Consider the following 21,422-nt stretch of genomic DNA (forward strand, 5'->3'; position numbering starts at 1 on the left):
TGCATTTTATTTTATTTATTTTTGTTTTTTTTTTGAAAAAGTTATTTTAGGACATATTCAAGATGACCAATAAGCCTCCTACAACTGACTTAAATGAGGATGATTATGCAATGTCGTGTATAAAACAATCAAACAAATCAGTATCACTGGTTAGTGATGAGAATCTCTCTCCCAATAAACCATTTTCCAGTCAGATGATATGCCCCATTGAAAATAAAGGAGATTATAATTTTCAAAATAGGATGAATCAGAACTCAGGAAACCAGCATACTATATCTCATCACAGAGACCATGTGTTCAGAACTCCAGCCCAGAGAATTCCTCTCCAAAATATCTGTCTGCCAGATATTTTGGAGAGGAGTGGTGTAAATAGGAGATCTGCTCCCTTAGGTCTACAGCTACCTTTAAGCAATAAAGATTACAAATTATCCAGAAGGATTTCAAATGACAATTACTTATCTCAGACAGCAACTTCTGCCAAAGAGGTCAGCTTAATGACACCTGGTAACTATGGACTTGTACATGAAGATGTTAAATTAGTATCCGATAATGTAGTCACATCAGTTTCCATTCAGAGCATACCAAAATCACCTATCAGTTCTCCACGTTATTCACCGCCATTAATTTCTAACATGAGGATAACAAAAAACCAGCAAGAACAAAACAGATTATGTGATCAAGATAGTAGTCAATCTACCCCTCAGCAGTACACTTTGGAGAGATGCCATCATGTTACAGCCAAGGTAAGACATTGAATATTAAACTTAATATATTGAGTTCATAGTATTTAAAGAAAATTTTGTAGTTGTAGAAATATTGTTTTTTGATATTTTAGAATTGAGGAAATCTGTTATGGCACATATATATATATATATATATATATATATACATACACAGGGTAGTTCAAAATTCCACGTACAAACTTTGAGGGGGGGTAAAGAACATCAAAATCAACCATATTCACGTAGGAAAGCATGACTGGAAATGCCATAGAAGGTACTAACAGGGACACAAAGATACAGAAATAACACAAGGCAGCAAGTGGTGTAAAAAAACTTTATTTGGCATAACTGAATAGTTCAATAGTAGTTGGATACATATTATGGTAAATGAGGTGCATATCTGTCATTTCGGCGTTCGTAAAACAACGCATGTTCTTCGTACAACGTCGAAAGCTTGAATGAGGAAGCTCCAGTTGCTCACCTGGAGCACTGGCGAACAGTGCCACCTATCACTTTCAGGTGACGTTTCCAGTCTTGCTTTCCTATGTGAATATGGTTGATTTTGATGTTCTCTACTCCCCCTTAAAGTTTGTATGTGGAATTTTGAACCACCCTGTATATGGCATAACGGATTTACTTGGCTGATAGACATACTTTTTTTCCCATTCCTTGCTAAGTAGGCCCAAACAAAGACAAGACAATCTTAAATATCCCAGTGTTTACTGAATTTGGTGCAACTGCGATGAACCTTATTTTGGCCAGATGGAGAAATGCGTTGAATTACGTCTTGAAGAACATAAAAGATGTCACATACGGCAGAACAAGAGCTAGTGCTCTGTCGAACCATGTTCTGAATTCTGCCAAAACTGATGAGGAAAATCTCGTTCCTCTAGTTTTATGAGACAAATCTGAAAATATCTTTTGTTGCTATGATGAACTAGAAAGAAGAATAGTGGAATCTAAAGAAATCATCCTTAATCAAGTACATCTTAACAACCTCGTTTATAATCTCTCAGCCTGCCATTGTGCTGCCATCCAACTTTGGCATTCACAAGATTTTGAATGCATGCACACACCCAACAATGAGGAGATACAGAGAACTGCTTCAAATGTTCATACGCTAACACTTTGATGTTTAGACTTTTTACTCTTTCACAGTTTTTTTATTTGTTGTTCTCTCTTATTGTGCACCTGAAATCTTGTTGAAGACGAAACTAGTCATGCTGAATTAAAACAGTATTTTACTTTTTATCTCGGCTTTGTCATTTAATCTTTTTAAAAAAAATATATATATATACATATATACACATGCATATAATATATATTTATTAATATTATTTATTTATTTATTTATTTCTCCAGTTGTACTAATATATTTTGGCAATCAATATTTCTGGACTAAAGCTGTTAGGTGTAGGAAGTATATGACCCAAGTCAGTGCAGGCTGTTCACCGACTCATAGTAAAAGAAGAGCTAGTGCTCTCTATAAAATGCAGTGCTTTGGCTCCCACCCCATTTTGTTCACTTAAGGGATTTATGCGAATCTTGTATTTCTTGATAAAGGACATATAGAGAACATGCTTGGTTACTTTGCTTTTGAGATTTGAAAAATCTCAATGTGCCGACCTGGTTATACAAAAAATGGCATGTTTTCTCTGTGAACAGCAAAGTTCATAGTTCACATGGATTGATAGGGCATATTCAGTTGTTTTCTGATGATGATGCTGCAAAGGTAGGAAGTGCATAAAGATGTTGATGTCAAATCCTCCCTTGGAAGATTTGAATAGACTTTGCTTGGTTGGATGAGTGAAGTTACTATTATAATGTTAATAAGTGCAAACGTGTAGAACTTGGCACAACTGTTCTCCAGGAAGTGGATGATATTTGGAATCTGAGGATGATGATTGATAGATGCCTGATGCTCAAATGGCACATTGCAAATGTTGTAAAGACTATGCAATACATTGATACTATGATAAGGAGTACACTTAAAAGTAGAGATAAGAAGGTTGTATCACTGTTAAGGCCTTGATCAAACTTCAGATTAACTATTATGCATAAATTTCATCACTTGGCTATTGTTGTGATGAGGAAACTGAAGAGGGTGGAAACAAGTTAATATCAGGACTCTGGAATGTTGGTTATGGACAAAGGTTAAGGAAATTTAAATTGCACAGTTTAGTGGCTTAGGTAGAAAAGAGGTGATATAATATTGAGATGGTGAGGTGTTTTGCAGCATTGATATAGAAGAGATTATACAAAGGATATAGAGGGTGAGAGGAGAAGTGTTAGTCATGCAAAGGTCTTGATGGAGTGATGAGTAGATTTTTTACATGGAGAATGCATTGGCTGGTGCGAATGCGAAGATCCAGTCTGTTATGTATGCTGTTAGTTGTGAGTGAGATTGCCTGCAATACATCTAGCTTTATGGATGTGTATTATTAATAAGATAAATAACTTGCCAGTTTCTTCTGTTTCTTTATTCAATTCTATTCATAATTTTATAAAATCATGATTATTTGATCATTAAGTTAAATATGAAAATGAAGAAATATTCATTATATTTTCCTGGTTTGTGAGAAATGCTCATATCCCCCCCTCCACCACACACAAAATGAATATCATTTTTAAATCATTTTGAATATTTTAAAGAGCCAATATAAAGAACCAATAGGCTTCATTTTGGCAATATAAACATTATTTAAATTAAGGGGATATTAAATCCCACATTGTTTTAAAACCGAATAAGAAACTCAAAGATTGGAATCAGAGTTTCATGCCGAATATAGTATAGTAAACTATAAAAGTATCGGCGACTAATAGCATGAGCTAATGCACATAGTCCAGGTACATAGTACAAACTTGAGCAACTTGCAGCAAAGGTGGGTAAAGTTCTGATCGCTATTCTTGGTATTTTTCTATAATGCAAAACACATTTCCTAGGAAATGTATGCTGTTATTACATTATGGAGGGAGGTCACTACCCAGACCAGTTTCAGCCTTTTTTTGAGGCTTCATCAGTGAGTAGCTAGACCAAATTAACACCAAAGGGTATAGCGAAAAGAACTTATATGTCAAAAAGGTGCACCCATTAAGTTACTTAATGGGTGCACCTTTTTGACAACTCGTATAGCAGAGTGGGTGCACCTTTTTGACAACTCGTTTAGCAGAGTATATAAGTTCTTTTCGCTATACCCTTTGGTATTAATTTGGTCTTGCTACTCACTGATGAAGCCTCAAAAAAGGCTGAAACCGGTCTAGGTAGTGACCTCCCTCCATAATGTAATAACAGCATACATTTCCTAGGAAATGTATTTTACATTATGGAAAAATACCAAGAATAGCGATCAGAACTTTATCCACCTTTGCTGCGAGTTGCCCGAGTTTGTACTACGTACTAGGACTACGTGCATTAGCTCATGCTAGTAGTCACTGATACTTTTATAGTTTACTATACTATATTCAGCATGAAACTCTCTGATTCCAATCTTTGAGTTTATTTGGTTTTAAAACAATGTGAGATTTAATATCCCCTTAATTTAAATAATTGAATACTTTAGTTTTTTAAGATGTTAAAAATGTATAAGGGTTGGTCGATTGGTAGAGCCTCTGCTACTAATGGCTAGCAAAAAGTTAAGCAGGGTTGAACGCGCTTAGTAGTTAGAAGGGGACAATTGTTCGATGGTGTTGGCACATTCTCCCTCGATGAGTCTTTGGACTCCCTGGAGGTGTCACGTAATAATAATAAAATAATCATTTGTAATATTTACTTTCCAAAAACTATTGTATTTTTGGCAATTTTTTTTCCATTCCGTCGAAATGGTTTTCGCAAATGATAAATGCATCAATGAAAATATGCTGAACTAGATTATTTAAGAAAATGGCAAGCACAGCAAGTAAAAATGATATTGTCATTAGCTCTCATAATTACACTTTTTCATTTCATCAGCCAGCATTACATTTACTGATAACTCTTAGTCCAACAGTATATATCACACTTTTGACATCTCCACATCCATTCTCTATAGGTACCTGTTGGTACCTTTAAAGGTCGATGTTGTACCAGACTTTTGAAGTTTCATGTATTCGATATAATATTGATGTTCATTAATTATTTTTTCCACAGAACGGCCTGTCTGCCCAAAGTATGTTATATTACATTCACAAGATATCACATCTGCCAGCTAATGATAGAGGTCACAGTTTGTCTTTTGTAGATGACAACAGACAAGAAATTTTTTTGATAGGAAAATGTGGGAATAAGATGATACTTCTTCAAAATTCTACCAATTGGTTCAGAGATGCCAGAAATATAAGGGGTTGGAACCCTGCAGGCTGTTGAAGAATTCTGAGGTGTTGGAACACAGGAGTAAATTATCTAATCAAATCCAGTAGATAATTGACTCCTACATTCCAACACCTCAGAATTCTTTAACAGACTGCAGGGCTCCAATCCCTTATATTTCTGGCATCTCTGAACCGATTGGTAGAATTTTGAAGAAGTATCATCTTATTTCCACATATTTTCCTATCAACAAAATTTCTCATCTGTTGCCATCTACAAAAGACAAAACTATCACCTCTATCATTAGCTGGCATTTACCAGATACCTTCTGAATGTAATCTGATATACTTTGGGCAGACAGGCCGTTCTGTAGAAAAAAGAATTAATGAACATCAGTATTATATCAAATAAATAAAACCTCAAAAGTCTGGTCTGGCACAACATAGTATTGACACTAAACACAGTATCCAGTGGGATGAAGCTTGTCTTCTCCATAGGAGCAGGTTTAAATATGAATGCCATTTCAAAGAAAGTTGCGAAGCCCTTTTACATCAGACAAATCTGAATCGGAACGATTCTCTCTCTCTCCCAAAAGTTTGGGAGATTCTTATTTTATGTAACTGTCAAAAATAGTTTTTAATAATATTATTTGTTAAATATTAATTTCTAGCACATGGCAACAGTTTTTAATTAGCAACCACCGACTGCTGTATGCACCTTGTATTCCCGTTTCTTTGATTGGCTTGTTTCTATGCATTGATGGTGTACTGTTACTTTCAGTACGAAATATCTGTACTTTCATTTCATTTAAGTTAATTACTGTGGTTATCACATAATTTATTGTTTTTTAGATATTGTGTTGATAGTTTGGTTTTCCCACGATGAGTCTTAGGACTCGATTGAGGTACCTGTGCAGTAATAATAATAATTATAATTTCCTTTACTCCTCTTGAATAGTTTCCTTTGCACCTTTTGAGGGTACTCATCAGGAATTTGATGATGAATCAATTAATAATAGTTTGAATAAATGTGTTATTGCCGTATTAATTTACTGTATTACATTGTTATAGTTTGCATGGAAAAAATATTAACTAGGATATTGTACGTAAAGCAGAGATATTATTAAAGCATACTGATGCAGACTTTTGATTTCTAGAATGTTCCCATTGCTCCATTGACTACTGCAGATGCTAAAAGTACAGAAATTAATAGGCTGTCATGTACTGCACCAAGAAACGTAAATGCATCTAGAAGTGTTCAGGCTAAAGATAATTCTTTATCTATTGGAAGGCTACAGCCTGGACTTTCTATTGTTCAAAAACTGTAAGTAATAATAATATTCTTTAATTCAGTAAATCTGCAAACTTATTTACTTGCATCTATACAAATGTTATACTCTAATACAAACTACCATATTTGGCAGCGTATAAGATGCACTTTTTTTTTTTGAAAATAGGTCTGAAAAACAGGGTACATCTTATACACCGATATTCAGTTTTTTATTACTTTCATTTCTGGAAATTTTCTCTGTTCCGAGTTATGCAATTTCTTTCTTGCTTCTTTGCAGTGTGTGAGAGCATTCCAGTTAAGTAGAGTTCAGTGGATGCCCATGTGCTGTCATAGACGATCACAGCTGTGTTCCTGTTTGTTTAAACTTTCCAATTGTTGTCGCGGTTGTTGTGAACAGTCATAAATTTCTGCTGTTAAATTTCTTGGCAAATTATGGCTGAAAAACGTCGACATTACTACAGTATTGCATACAAGCTACGTGCGATTGTGTATGCTAAAGAACATGGAAACATGGCTGCAGAGAGGCATTTCGGGCCGCCCCCAACGGAGAAAATAATAAGAACTTGACAGAATCAGGAAGAGGATCTAAAAAAAAAAAAAAGCAACTCACAATAAAAATAATCTACGAAGTGGAGCTGCAAAATGGACAGAACTGAATACTTGGATTTTAGACCACAGAAAAGTGGGACTTTCAGTGTCTACAAATTGAATTTCATTGGTTCATCATTAATGCAAGGAAACGAGAAAATTTTGAACTTGCACAAATAGGAAACATGGACGAGGTTCCGCTGACTTTTGATGTGACCTCAAACAAAACTGTAGATTCCAAGGGCACAAAAAATGTTACTGTTAAAACTTCTGGGCACAAATCACTACACGGTTGTTTTATCCTGCTGTGCTGATGGGATAAAATTGTCACCACTGTTGATTTTTAAAAGGAAGAAGAAGCTACCCAAAGGAAAAACTGCTTAAAAGAGTGTTTGTACATTCACGCAAAAAGCTGGATGGATGGAGGAGGAATAAAGTTATGGATAGATAAAATTTGGTCTAGGTGCCCTGTAGGACTTTTGAAGAAGCTTCCCCTGTTAGTATGGGATCAGTTTCATTCTCACAGAACAGATGTTAAAAACTCAGTTAGTTGTAATTCCAGGAGGTTTAACTAGTCAGCTTCATCCTTTAAATGGTTTTAATAAACCATTTAAGGGATTTATGAAGGGGAAGTAGACTGGATGCAGGCTTCAGATTTTGAGATCATGCCATCAGGAAGAAAGAAGTGGCCTAGCATTTTGCAAGTATGTGAGTGGGTCAAAGCTTTATGGGATGCTGCAAAAACTGAGACAGTGGTTAAATCACATAAGAAGTGTGGCATTAGTAATGCACTGGATGGTACAGAGGACAATTTGTTGTACGAGGACTCATATTCTGATTTAGAAGAGGTTTCAAGTGGCTCTTATTTACCTCTGGAGATGAATTTCTGGGTTTTCACGAAGAAGATTAAAAGGTGGGTATTGTTTCCTAGTTAGATTAGGTATTTGTTGAAAGTAGACCTTATTACTTTATATTTGAAATACTGTAAATTCATTATAATATTCAGTGATAAAGTTTTTTTCCTAAAAAATGTGTACAAAAAAGGGGGTTTGTCTTATGCGCCGGCAAATACGGTAATTTTTCTTCTCTAAGAATGTAGAGAAATAATTAGCATAAATGGAATAAAAGTAGACAAATGGGATGTTTTCCTATATAAAACCACATTTTATATAGAAAAACTAAAATTAAAACACTGTAAATTTGCATATAACCCAGTGTTAGACACTGTTAAAAAGCAGAATATGTTGGAAATAAAATCATATTTTAAAACATGTATTGATTCCTATTCAGGGCATATTCTGTATGTATGTAGTGATGAAAGGAAAAAATTGTAAGACTGTTTTTGAATTCTTCACATCACTTGAAATGGAGGAACAGATTTTTATTTTTATGTGAATTCCACCAATAAAAGGTTGTAAACTTATCGTATATTGAAGTACTGTGGGTGGATTAAGATTAGATAACTCATTTCACCTGCTCAAGAGACTCAACATGCTACATATTCAAAGTTTAATGCCCTTTCTACCTTGGGTATTGAAATATTTAGCTGCATCCCTCTTGACTAGTTTTCACATGTTTTATAATTCTCATTTGTCTTCCAAAATAAATACTTCAGATATCTAGATATCTTTTGTTTCCAGTTTTTATATCATATTTATCATTTCTGATTATTTTTCAGTATTCTATGATTGCCTCCAAAATATTTGCCACCTTCACAATATTTGTCTTATGTATTTGTACCAAAATCTTCCCATGACTTTTGTTTATGTGCTTTTACACATGTCATAGTTTTTCCTCTATATTATTTCAGGGCACCTACTTAGTGGGAAAGTTCCTAGCAAGTATGTTAGGAACTTTCAGTTTGCTTCTTCTATTTTAGTACTGTCTCTAATAATTTTTGAGTCTGCCATGCAATCTGGATTTTTTTGTCCTTGTTTTCTTCAGGGTTTGCCACTGAGTTTCTTGAGTTTGATTCTTGTTTCAAACTGTTTAATTCTTTTTTTTTTTAGTAATATTTGAATACAGTTTGCTTCTACAGTTTTCTTCTGAAAGCTGCTCGACTTTGATTCTTTTTTAAAACTTTTGTACATATTTCTTTTTAAAATAAAATTCATTGTCAAAATTAGTGACCACTTTCTATTTCAAATTCCACATACTCTTATATTCTGAACCACTCTGAAGGTAACACTGTCAAGAGTAACATAATAAGACTTTTCTTATTTCTTATGTGTTCTCTCGATGTGAATTTGTGTCAATCTTTATATTTGAATGTCATAACAGTGATAACTAGTTCGTGTCTTGAACAGCAATTGTGTAGATAATTAATTTTATTATTTGCTTGCACTTTTCTCCATCTCCTTCCCCCCACCTCAACATTTCTATACGTCTAGTATTCATTTCCTACTCTGCTGTTTAGTTTCTCTGATGACTTACAAAATGCCTCCACTTCTTCCTTAGTAATGAATTTTTTTTTTTTTTTTCCTTTTAGTATTTTATTTTTAGTAATTTATTATAGTAGTGTTTCCATAGTGAGAGTTTTATTTGTAGAAACCTATGGGACCAAAGGCACAAATAAGTCTTGTTCCTGTTTTTCATTTTGAAATTTGTCGTCATCACTTTACTTGAAATTATCTGCTATTCAAGAAGTTTTTTTGTTTAGTGTATAATGTCATTTCTTTTTTAACTTGATCATTGTTGCTTGAACAACAATATCTTATAATTTTTATTTAGCAGAATCTTCTTTATCTTGGTAACATAGTTATGTCAATACTGTATGGCACCATGGATTGTGTTGCTTAAATTTTGTACTATCTAATTTTACCACTATTTAAAGTGATTTTTACCTGATTTTACATTCCACATAACATTACAGCAGTAGATCTAAAGGAACTCAAGACCAACTGTAAGTTCTCTGAGCTTTTCAACAAAAAAAGTTTCACTATTTTAATAACAGCTAAAGCAAGTGCCTTTGTACTATGTACAGATATGCCTGCTACATGAGCACTTCTGAGCTTCAGCTGGTCTGATAGACCAGCTGAAGCTCAGAAGTGCCATAATGGCAAACTGGATATTATGAACAAGAAAAAAGGACCTTTGGTGCAATTTTTGCAGTTGATGCATACTAATTATGCAAAGATTAACGAATCAGCAATAAAACTTCTGACAATCTCAGCCAACCATTCTTTTGTGCCCTGTGCCTCCCCTCCATTAAACAGTTTCTAAATCTCGGCAAGCATATGGACAACCTAGCACATTGTCTTATTACACTTGGCGATACTTTCTTGTGCAAAATCGACACACACAAAAAAAAAAAAAACTCGGAGTGATTCATAATCAGTGTCTCAATGTCTACTTGCCTACCACTGAAAATGTTAGCAAGCATCACCTTTTTACTCCAAAACACTGTGAAGGCAGAGATTAAAAATACAATGCCATGGTACAGAAACAGGTGCAGTAGTAAACAATAATATATATGCAAGCTTGCAGAACAATACAAATTTGATCCCAGGAAATTCATCAGGCATCAATCACTGCTTTGAGCCCATGAATGCACAGAGTAACAGAATCCACACTTAGTCAGAGTGATATAACCAACGAGCGGATCAGTGTTAATAACTGCCATGAATAACATGTCAGAAGGCACCTTTGCCATGTCACATGTTTGAGCCTGGCTAGATCACACTTAAATGAAGCTGGAACAAGGTAGAAGATATAGCAATGACTGGAAGTAAAACAACAAAGTGGAGATGATGCATGGACAATCAATTATATAAAAAGTGTACTAATGCAAAAATCCAGTCTTGCCACCAGTCAGTATGGAAACTTGAAAACTCTATCACTGCATAAGGAACGTGCATGACCCCATGCGGTCAACAGCAAACTTCAAAAATTTTCTTAATATGGTACACCAGTATACCAGTGCTGTATATTTCCATCTCTGATCTGCAAAACCTCATCTATTTTTTGTGACAGAAATCTAAATTTCTGCTGCTTTAAGCACTGCTCATCTCAGCTTTCCAAGATAGACACCTTTGCCTTAAAGGTGCGGTTTATATGTTCACTCTGATATACCATGTCAAAGAGTGCCCAACCTGGAATCTCCTGATTTTATCTTCTTTGGCAGAAAATCTCTGTACCAATTCTGTCAAATTCATTCGTTGTCTCTACTGCTCTCCTAATTTCACCAACCATTCTGAACTTTTTGATTTTCTTTCCTTAAAAGTTGATAATCTTCAATCCAACTTTCTAACTTCTTAACAGTGAGATCATTTGCGTTGGAGACTTCAATGTTCACAACACCAGCTGACTATTCTATTCTATTCATATTTAGATTGTGCAGGAGGAATGGTATGGATTTGTGGAATGAGGTTGTGGCTCATTCCACAAATGGCTAGCATCTAAATGGATTTGGTGTTAGGAGTCTTGAAAAAGTGTTGTTCAGTGAGGGTTCATAAGTACAAAGCCAGGGAAATTAGAATGTTTAAGGGTAGGGATGCAGGTGAGCATGGATACAGGCAACACAGAATTTAGTAAATCAGAGAGTGATCACATGATGCAAAATGTAGCTTACTAGGTTGTAAGGAAGGTTGTGGGATGATACTTCTGACATTAATATATATTAATATCAGAAGTATTTGAAATAAGGTTGAGGAGTTTATGGCACTGGTTAACACAACTTGACCAAAATTTATAGTCATTGGTTGAGATGTGGTTGACCAAGGATGATATGATCATAGGAATAGAATGCAAGGAATATGGTATCTTTAGAAAGAACAGAAGGAACAAGATGGGGGATTGGTTTTGCTAATAACAGCAGAGGAATTAAAGCTAAAAATAATAGAAATACATCAGAGGGGACAGGGATTCAGAAGGCAGTTAATTTAGGGCTATTTGGTGTGAGATAAAAGCCAACAGGACTAAATATGTAATTGGCTGCTGCTATAATCTGGGGGGGGGTTATGAGTATATGGGAGAATGTTGATGAACATGCATTTTAAACTTAGCATGATGAATACAGGTTAGTAATTCTTATGGGGGATTTCAGCTATAGGGACATAGATTGGGAGGAGGAATGGTCACAAGTAAGGAAAGAAATGGAATTTATACAGCTGCTGAGAGATAATTACCTGAGGCAACATGTAAAGTAGGACATGAGGTTCAAGAGTGCTGGATCTTATCATTGCATCAGAGAACTTAATATTAACCAACCTAGCATAGCTAGATTGGTTAGTGTTATGATCACTTTCTCTGCTTGGAGAAAGTGATCAGGTAGTCTTGACATGGGAGGTTGCCAGACATGCAGAATTTTCTATTAAGAAGTGATATATGTAGAATTACAAAACGGGTGATTATGACAAGCTCAGCTTTCAACAGAGCAATAGTATAAGAATTTGGAGGAGACGAATGTTGTTGGTGTGTGAGAAGTGGTATTGTGAAGAAAGCTGAATTAAAGTATGAACAGAAATTGACTATGCAGGCTAAAGGCAATCGAAAAGAATTTTATTGTTATGCTGCAAGTAAAAGAGAGAATGAATATGAAAGAAAATTGAATGCAGATTGTTGGAAGTTTTTTCGCTCAGTTATACTATAAATTAGAGATACCAAGAAATTATATACTTGGTTTAATCCTTTATCCATTTATCCAAGTGTAAGCAAACAAAGTTTGCGCCTTTAGTATTTTCAGGACTGGGGCAACTTGTATAAGGAAGCTAAGACTTCACATCACTTGAATGCAGATGTTACTCTGGTGTCAGAAGCTAATGAGAATGTTCAATTAATGAGCACTCACTTTGCTTAGATATATCAACCAGATGTAGGTAACCTGGTGCACAGTGTTGTATCAGCATGTATGCTAAAGACAAGCATGCCTTTAGCATACAGCTGAATTGACTAGGCCTTTGACATGTTTGTATAACGTCTCAGCTGAGAAAAGATACTATGGAATGAAAATAATGTATGATAGTTCCATTGTGTATAAATTTAATAAATATACTATGATGATGCTGTTGGATTTTGCTAAGGTGTTTGATAGGATACCATTTGAAAGGCTGTTGTTGTAAACTAGGGAGTATAGGTTTGTAATATAAAGTTTTAATTTGAATAAGTAGATGGTTGACTGACAAGTATCAAAAAGTAGTATACAGTGGGTGTTAATCTCCCTACCAGCCAAGGTGGATGAAATAGTGAGACCAAATTGCACTTCTTATCCATGTTATTCAATGGGTGTTACAGAATCGTATCCAGATTTAGCTGGACGTCTATAGACATCATGGCTGGTTTGTGGGGGGGGGGTTAATCTGCAAGATTAAAGCTGACCAGTGGTATACCATAGGGTTGAGTGCTTGGAAGATTGCTATTTGATATATACATTAATGACATTAGGAAGAATATGCCAAAGCACTCAAACTGAGTGCTTTGGCAGCTCTGGCAACCTATTCCACTCATTCACAGCTCTGCAAGCAAAAATTCTAGTCCTCTCACCCCTAACTAACCACACCTTTATTCAACTTCCAGGGATGTCCCCTTGTCTGGCCCCTCCAGCCAAGTACTGAAACATTTCCCCTGCATCAATCCTATAAAACCTCTTAAGCAACTTAAATGTTTCTATCATATCACCTCTTTTTCTCCTGTCAACCAACTTCTACAATCCACACACCATCAATCTATCTTCATAGGGAACATTCTGCAGACCATTCACCATCTTGGTCACTTGCTTCTGAATCTTCTCCACTGCTTCCTCATCCCCAAGAAATCCAGGAGAAATGTGTGTAAATTTATGCGCACTTTGACATGATGAGATTTCCCATGGTATATTATATTAATGGAGTTTTGCAACAAGAAACTGACCAGGTTAGGGATCCTGGTGTAATGGCTAATAGGAATTTGACGTTCAAAGGTCACATAACAAAAATTGCAAATACAACTCAGAGTACAATTGTTTTGTTTAAATGAACCTTAACATGTAAGGATAAGCTAATCATTTTCTCTTTACAAGACCTTGCTAATACTGCACCAGGACTACTTATGTAGATTTGGTCTCCTGGGTTCCAAGGGGGATAAAGTATCTGTGGAAAGGATGAAAAGAAGAGTTACAAAGATTATATCAAGATTATGATATAATCTTGATTTTGCAAGTATGTGGACTACAAACTGGTTAATAGGAGAAAGGGGGGGAGTGATTTGATAGAGGTCTTTAAACTTCTGAATGGGTGTCATAGGATATCATCTGAAATTTATCATTTATCATTAAATTATTATAATGGTTGATAAGGTTGGGAGAGAACATGTGTGCATCTATGGAAGTTAAGTTTGTTTGCTGTCAAGAAATGGGTAAGAGCTATATTTTTCTCTCATAGAGCACTGGGTGAGTGGAATAGTTTGCCTGTTGAAGTAGTGAGTGCATCTAGAGTGAACGAGTTTTAAGGGAAGATATGACTGCTAGTTTGATGATGAGTCCTTGATTCTCTGGAGGTCTCAGATGATAATATCCATACTAATAACCAAGTAATAGTGTGGATATTATAGTGTTTTTAGATTACAAGGATATCCATTAAATTTGGTACAAACTATACAAGGTTCATAAAAAGATACAAAAAGACAGTTACAATTATGTAATAAATCAACAGAAGAGATTGAAATTAATCATGGTCTAAGACAGGGATGGAGTTTATCTCCAACTCTATTCATTATATATATATGTGTGTGTAAAGTAACATAATCTGATCATCTGCATATACAGTATTGCACTATTATCAGTTCTGGTTAACTCCATATTTATTGATTTGATTCAAAAAAATATTGATCAAATCATTAAAATATGGAAAAACAACTATAAAACAAGGTGTCCGGCTAACCAAAACTATTAATAGTACAATGCTGTATATTCAGATGATCTGATTATATTACAAGACAATGAAGATGACCTTCAAAAAGAAGTTTATGAATTAAACAAAATAAGCCTACAATACAATTTAAAAATTTTACAAAAAAAAAAAAAAAAGTCATTGTATTTAAAGGCAAAAAAAGATCATTTTAGATCAAAAATAGTCAGAGAGAATAAAATAATAGTACAGGTGATGCAGTTTAATTATTTAGGCTGCAAGTTGTTGGCTAGAATAAGTTACAAAGGTAAGGTTTTTAATCCTCCAAAACAGGCAGACTGGAGAATAGGTTTAGCAACAGCATAATTGACATAATTGTCCTCATAGCCTTAATTTGCTTCAAATGTAATTACAATCAAACCAATTCTTTCATTGTGGAGGGGGGGGGGTCTAAGTCCATCTACAGATGGACTTTGGTCTCTTGCTAGGTGGGATTCCCACCTAGTAAGAGACAAATTTATGCTGTTGCCACTATAAATGGGTGGCAATAGCATGAATTTCTCAAATTAGCAAGTTACCTAAGTTTTAACTAAACTTATGTTACGTCACTGCATCAATATGTTTGTGATTAGCTTCATATTGATGAAGGAAGAAACGAGAATACGAGGAAAAAATTAAATGCAATCTGAAATATAGACTCAGTATTGACAAAGAGATCGATGAGAAAGTGCACTAAGTTCTGAATAATAGTGGCCTAGGTAATAGAGACATGTAGGAAATTTTGTCACATATAGCTTATCTAGCATATTCATTTCATAATTTATTTTTCTCTTTTCTCTGATTTAGTTGATTTTTTTAACAATTTTTCACTAATATGCTTAATATTGCTAATCTGACTAATAGTTTTGTTTGGATGTGATGGCTGCAGTGTAATATTTCATGGTGACTGTAGGTTCTTTACATGGTAGAGTAGTCAAGTTGTTTCATTAAGAATGAAATAGATGTCAGCAGTAGCATGCACACTACTACTACTGCTTTCAAATTTTTTCATTTCAGTCAGGGAAAAAATTAAATAACATGGTATTTTAAGGCATATTGCATGTCTTATGAAGAGCAAATTTTATACAAGTGTTGATCATTGCCCTTAAACTTGTTTTCTATTTAATTTTTTCTTGAAAAAATTACGTGGAAAGCACCTAAAAGCTGTTTAAATCATCTGTTTTTTGCAAACTTCCTGAGAATCTCTACACTTTTCCAGAGAAAAATGTAGAGATTTTCCTGATAGCTAAAATGACTTGTGTTTATGACTGTTTATTTTCATAAATTTTGTAGTTGTTTAATATGGAAGTACATAATACATGCTATCAGTATGTCTGTAGTTTGATGTGCCAAAAAGTTTAGATTGTTTCACATAATCATATTTTTAAGTTAGCATCTAAGGTTGTACTGTTTTAAAGTTCTCATGGTTTGGTTTGTTATTTTCAGAAGTGAGAGCCAGTCATTACTTAGCCAGTTGCCTTTGAGGGTACCAATTCCAGATAGTGATGATGAGGATGATGAAGTGAACAACAAGACTAATTACACTAGTTCATCTGATGAAGAATCATGTGACAACAAGAATCCTGTTAATTTATTAGGTGTTAATTTAGTAGATGAGTCTTAAATAGTAATATGCATAATAAATTTTGATAAATTAACAGCCAAACAAATTTTTTTAATTTATCTAACAGCAAGACTTATTGAATGCATTCCCTAGTTGCTCTTAATCTAATTAAATAGTAATCAATGCAATAATTTAAATCATTTCTGATTGTGTTGGTTTATGATCCTTGCTTTAAGTTCCTTCAAAAAGGAATGGTTTAAGTTTTGACTACACTTTTTACGTTTCTACTAAAAAAAATAAATCGGAAGTCAGGTGAAGGAGGTGGCTAAGAAATCATTCAACTTCTTTCTATTTATTTACCTCTCTCTGAGAAAAATGTCATGTTTCAAGCAAAGTAGTATAGGTCTTTATTTTGCTGGAATGAGATAGTATAAAAGAAAGCTTGTATTCGAAATTTGCCTCTTCAAAAAGAAAGAGCCAGTTTATGTGTGACTTTTTCAGAGCATCAGATTGAACATTTCTGAGGTTTCATCATCATCACGAACCATGGGCTTACTGCCTATTGGTGTCCGATGCCTCCTTCACTATCTTCTTGCAGCTTTCTTTGTCCAGTGTCGCAGTTTCTGTACACCCATTCCACACCAGTCCTTTATATCGTCTATCCATTCTCTGTATGGTCTACCTTTTCTGCTTAAACCATCCAAAATACCAAATATAAATGTCTTTATCTTCCATTTCTCACTCTTTCTACAGATGTGTCCAAATAATTGCAGCTTCCATTTTATAATCTTCTGCATTAGATTCTCTTTTGGTTGTATCTTTCGATAGAGCTCTTCATTTGTGATTTTCTGTACCCATCTTATTCTTAGAATCTTCCTGTAACAAGTTCTTTCAAATGCCAAAATTGGTTTTCTTGTTCTTTATTTATTACCTATGTTTCAGATCCATACTGTATACCACTAAAGATGCATGTTTCCAGTACTTTTAGTTTTGTTTGCAGGCTGATCACTTTACTTTTCCAGATGTTATCCATGGCCTTCAGATTTGTTCTTCTCTTTGCAATCCTGATCTTTATTTCTTTTTTACAGTCCAAATCATACGCCATTTTACTTCTCAAATATGTGAATTGTTCTACATTTTCTATATCAATTCCATCCACTTGTATCTTTTGTTTCATGTTCTTCTCACCAAATACCATGGTCTTTGTTTTTTCCAAGTTCATAACAAGTCCAAATTTCTTCCCTTCTTCATTTTACAGTTTCATTGTTTTTTTTTTGTAGTTCTCTTTCATCTTCTTCAATAATAACAATGTCATCTGCAAATCTCAGATTGTTAATTCTCATTCCATGTACAGATATTCCTTTTCCATCTTCCTTCAGTTTGTCCATTGCTCTTTCTAAATGTGCGATGAAAATGCTTGGTAATATTGGGTTCCCCCCTGTCTAGTACCTCTGCTTGTTTTAAACCATTTTCTCAAATCATCACCTATTCTAACTGCTGCAACTGCATTGTGATAAACATCTTTTAATATAGCTATTAGTTTTTTTATTAATTTCATAGGATTCCAGAACTGCTAATGTCACTTTCTGGTCAATATTGTCAAATGCTTTGTGAAAATCAACAAAGCGTGTTTTTTCTCCTAGCTTTCTCTGCTATTAACCGCATTGTCAAAAGCTGTTGAATTGTAGTTCTATCTTTCCTAAATCCTGCTTGCTCGTCTAAGGTATGCTTCCATTTGTGTTCTCAATTTTTCTGTCAATATCATCATCACTTTACCAAGGTGACTTGTCAAGGCAATTGTTCTATAATTTTTACATTCTAGCTTATTTCCTTTCTTGTATATAATGTCACTAATACTGATTTCACCCACTCCTCTGGCATTTTCCCTTCTTTCCATAACATATTACATAGTTGGTGCATTTCTGTAACCCCACTTTTGTCACCATATTTAGTAATTTCTCCAGTGACGTTATCGTTACCAGGACTCTTGTTGTATTTTAGCCGTCCTATTGCTTTTTTTACCTCTCCTCTTAAAATGTCCATATCATGCTCATTACATGGTGGTGATATCTTCAATTCTTCAGTCAGTTTCCCAACGCTATCTAAATCTAGTTTTTCTTCATATAACTCACTATAGTATCTTGTCCACTGCTGTACAATTTTTTCTTTATTCTTCAATACTTTGCCTTTTGCATCTTTAATTGCGGTCTGTTTTGGTTGCCACTATTATGTATTAATCATTCTAATCATTTTGTATATCTCCCTTGTTTTATGCTCTCTATAGTACTGTTCTATATTGTTGCATTGGGCTTCTAACCATTTCATCTTATCCATTCTGACTGCTTTTTTCACCTCATTACACTTTCTTCTATATTGCTCCTTTATTTGTTCTGATGTATCCCTTCTTATCTTCAACATTCTTTTCTCCTGTACTAACTTCAGTGTTTCTTGTCAAATCCATTTCTTCTTGATCTTCTCTTCTTCTGGTACTGTTTCTTCGACTGCATCTTCTATCGCCTTCATTACTCTTTTCACTCTTAGATTTGAGTTTTTTTCTTGGTCCACACTTTTAAGTTTCTCTTCTAACACTGTTCTGTACCTTCTTCCTATTTCTGCTTCACTTATTCTTGCTCTATCTCTTCTATTCTTGGGGTTTATATTTCTTTTTTAATTTCAACTTGATGTTTGCAATCACTAAACAATGGTCCGAGTCTATATCAGCTCCTTGAAAAGTTTGACACTGCTGTACTGATGTTATCCATCTTCTTTTAATCATAATCATATCAATCATGTTCTTGGTTTTCCCATCATTTAATCACCACAACCATTTTCTACACTCCTTTTGTTGGAATCTTGTATTACAGATCATCATCTCGTGGTCCACAGCAAATTCTAACAATTTTTCACCTCGTTCATTTCTTTCTCCAAAACCATATTTTCCCATGACTGTTTCCCAACCATCATTATCTATTCCAACTTTGACATTCCAATGTCCTTCAATAATTAGCACATCTTGCTTTTGGTATTGTTTCTATTGTCTCTGTCAGATCTTTGTAAAATAAGTCAATATCCTCATCTGTGCTGTCAAATGAGGATATTGACATATCAATCCATTTAGCATATCAATCTGGACTATTGATATGTTAAATGGTTTTGCCTGAAATCTTGCTACTATGATTCGTTTATTGACCGGTTTGTAGCCTAACAGGGCCTCTCGAGCTCTTTTGTTAAGAAGGAAGCCAACTCCTGCTTTGTGCTTGGTGTCATGTCCTGACTATATTACTTCGCATCCATTTTTCTCTCCAGATATGTCCATCGCATCTCTGCCAATCCTAGTACATCACGCCGATATCTCTTCATTTCCTCACAAAGTAATTCTAATTTTCCTGACATTCCGAGTGTCCGCACATTCCTACTTATAACAGTTCTGTTTCCTTTCAGTATCCCACTTTTCGATCCAACCTCGATTGGTATCGTGGGCCTTGTTGATCCGGGCGACATTCAAGCTGGCATGTTTTACCTGTTGATCCTATAGGCATCAGATAACAAACATCATCTGACCGACCCTCCTCCTTTATCCAGGCTTGGGAATGCCATGAGACCACTAAGGATTCCATGGCAGAGTTTTCATTTTCTGAGGTTTCACTTTCCCCAAATTTGTGATTGCTGACTTTATCATTAATATACACTGGCTTCTCATCAGAAAATGCTAATTCAAAATTATCTCAGGTTTGAGTTTTTTTTTCTTCTTCTTTAAACTATTGACAAAGAGAAATCTAGTCTCAAATGTTTCTTCTCATAATATTTGATGCATTTAAATTTTGAAGGATAATGCAATACTATAACTCTTAAATTGAGCATAGTTTTGCAGGCGTAGACTTCTGTGGCTAATTGGTTCAAAAGATATATTTCGGTGATTACACCACATTTTTTATTATTCAGTTATACAAAATACTGAAATAATAGTTCCCGACAAGTTTCATAAATTGTAGGATTTACTTCTTCAGGGGGTAAATAGTATAACTTAAAGTTTAAACAAGAGAATCAATACAAATCATAAACGTCTGGCTATTCATAAACTCAAATAACAGAATGCAGATATAAAACATTATTGACGTTGAACAATACTAGACGATGTCACATGTTCTCGTTCATACAGTCCTAGCTCAGATTGAGGTAGATTTTTTATTAGAGCTGACCACACTTGATGGAGAATTAAACCTTGATTTTTATTGCATTGGGTTGGCTTTTTTAGCATATTAGCTGCTTCTTTAAATTTTCTTATATAACTGTTGTTTTCTATATATGACATCGTCATTTTTTTGCCAGAGTACATCGTGTCCAGTGGAACATAGTTGAACACCAAAAAGACGTACAATACAGAAGAGAACAAAAAACGGGTCTTGCTTTCCATACCACTTCCACAGGACAAGATGTACTCTGGCAAAAAACGATGATGTCATATATAGAAAACAACAGTTATATAAGAAAATTTAAAGAAGCTGCTAATATGCTAAAAAACCCAACCCAATGCAATAAAAATCAAGGTTTAATTCTCCATCAAGTGTGGTCAGCTCTAATAAAAAAAATCTACCTCAATCTGAGCTTGGACTGTATAAACGAGAACAAGAACATGTGACATCTTCCAGTATTGTTCAATGTCAATAACGTTTTATATCTGCATTCTGTTATTTGAGTTTATGAATAGCCAGATGGTTACGATTTGTATTTATTAATTCTCTTGTTTAAACTTTAAGTTATACTATTTACCCCCTGAAGATGTAAATCCTACGATTTACGAAACTTGTCAGGAACTATTATTTCAGTATTTTGTATAACTGAATAATAAAAGATATGGTGTAATCACTGAAATATATCTTTTGAGCATAGTTTATTATTCAAATTAAACATATTTGGTCATTTGAAAGTTAAGTATAAAAAACATTGTCTAATAATGAGAAAAATAGAGCATGTAAGTTTATATCAGAAGAGGAGGATACACAGACTGAAATCTCATTAATAGCCAAAACATTATCACAAAATGGATACCCTCCGAACATCATCAAAAAAATCTATACGGTGACAACCTGGGACAAGAAGAACCAAACTCCCAG

At 34.5% G+C, this 21,422-nt stretch overlaps 1 protein-coding gene across 6 annotated transcripts in view; it reads left to right on the top strand.

The window, feature by feature from the left end:
• Nucleotides 1-21,422, top strand: part of Mps1 (dual specificity protein kinase monopolar spindle 1) — a 199,875-nt gene that overhangs the window by 12,446 nt on the left and 166,007 nt on the right. For 5 of the 6 annotated variants that reach the window (XR_016548404.1, XM_090393600.1, XM_090393598.1 and 2 more), the window contains exons 2-4: nt 42-743; nt 6,164-6,330; nt 16,191-16,342. Coding sequence is in view for 5 of the 6 variants with exons in the window: in XM_090393600.1 (XP_090249726.1) it covers nt 63-743; nt 6,164-6,330; nt 16,191-16,342 (1,000 nt within the window). In the remaining variant the exon portion in view is untranslated. The remainder of the gene's footprint in view (nt 1-41; nt 744-6,163; nt 6,331-16,190; nt 16,343-21,422) is intronic. The other variant, XM_090393601.1, reaches the window with a different exon arrangement.

Source organism: Typopeltis vanoorti, chromosome 6 (genome assembly GCF_054136105.1).
Source record: "Typopeltis vanoorti isolate ZY-2024b chromosome 6, IOZ_Tvanoo_1.0, whole genome shotgun sequence".
NCBI lineage: Eukaryota > Metazoa > Arthropoda > Arachnida > Uropygi > Thelyphonidae > Typopeltis > Typopeltis vanoorti.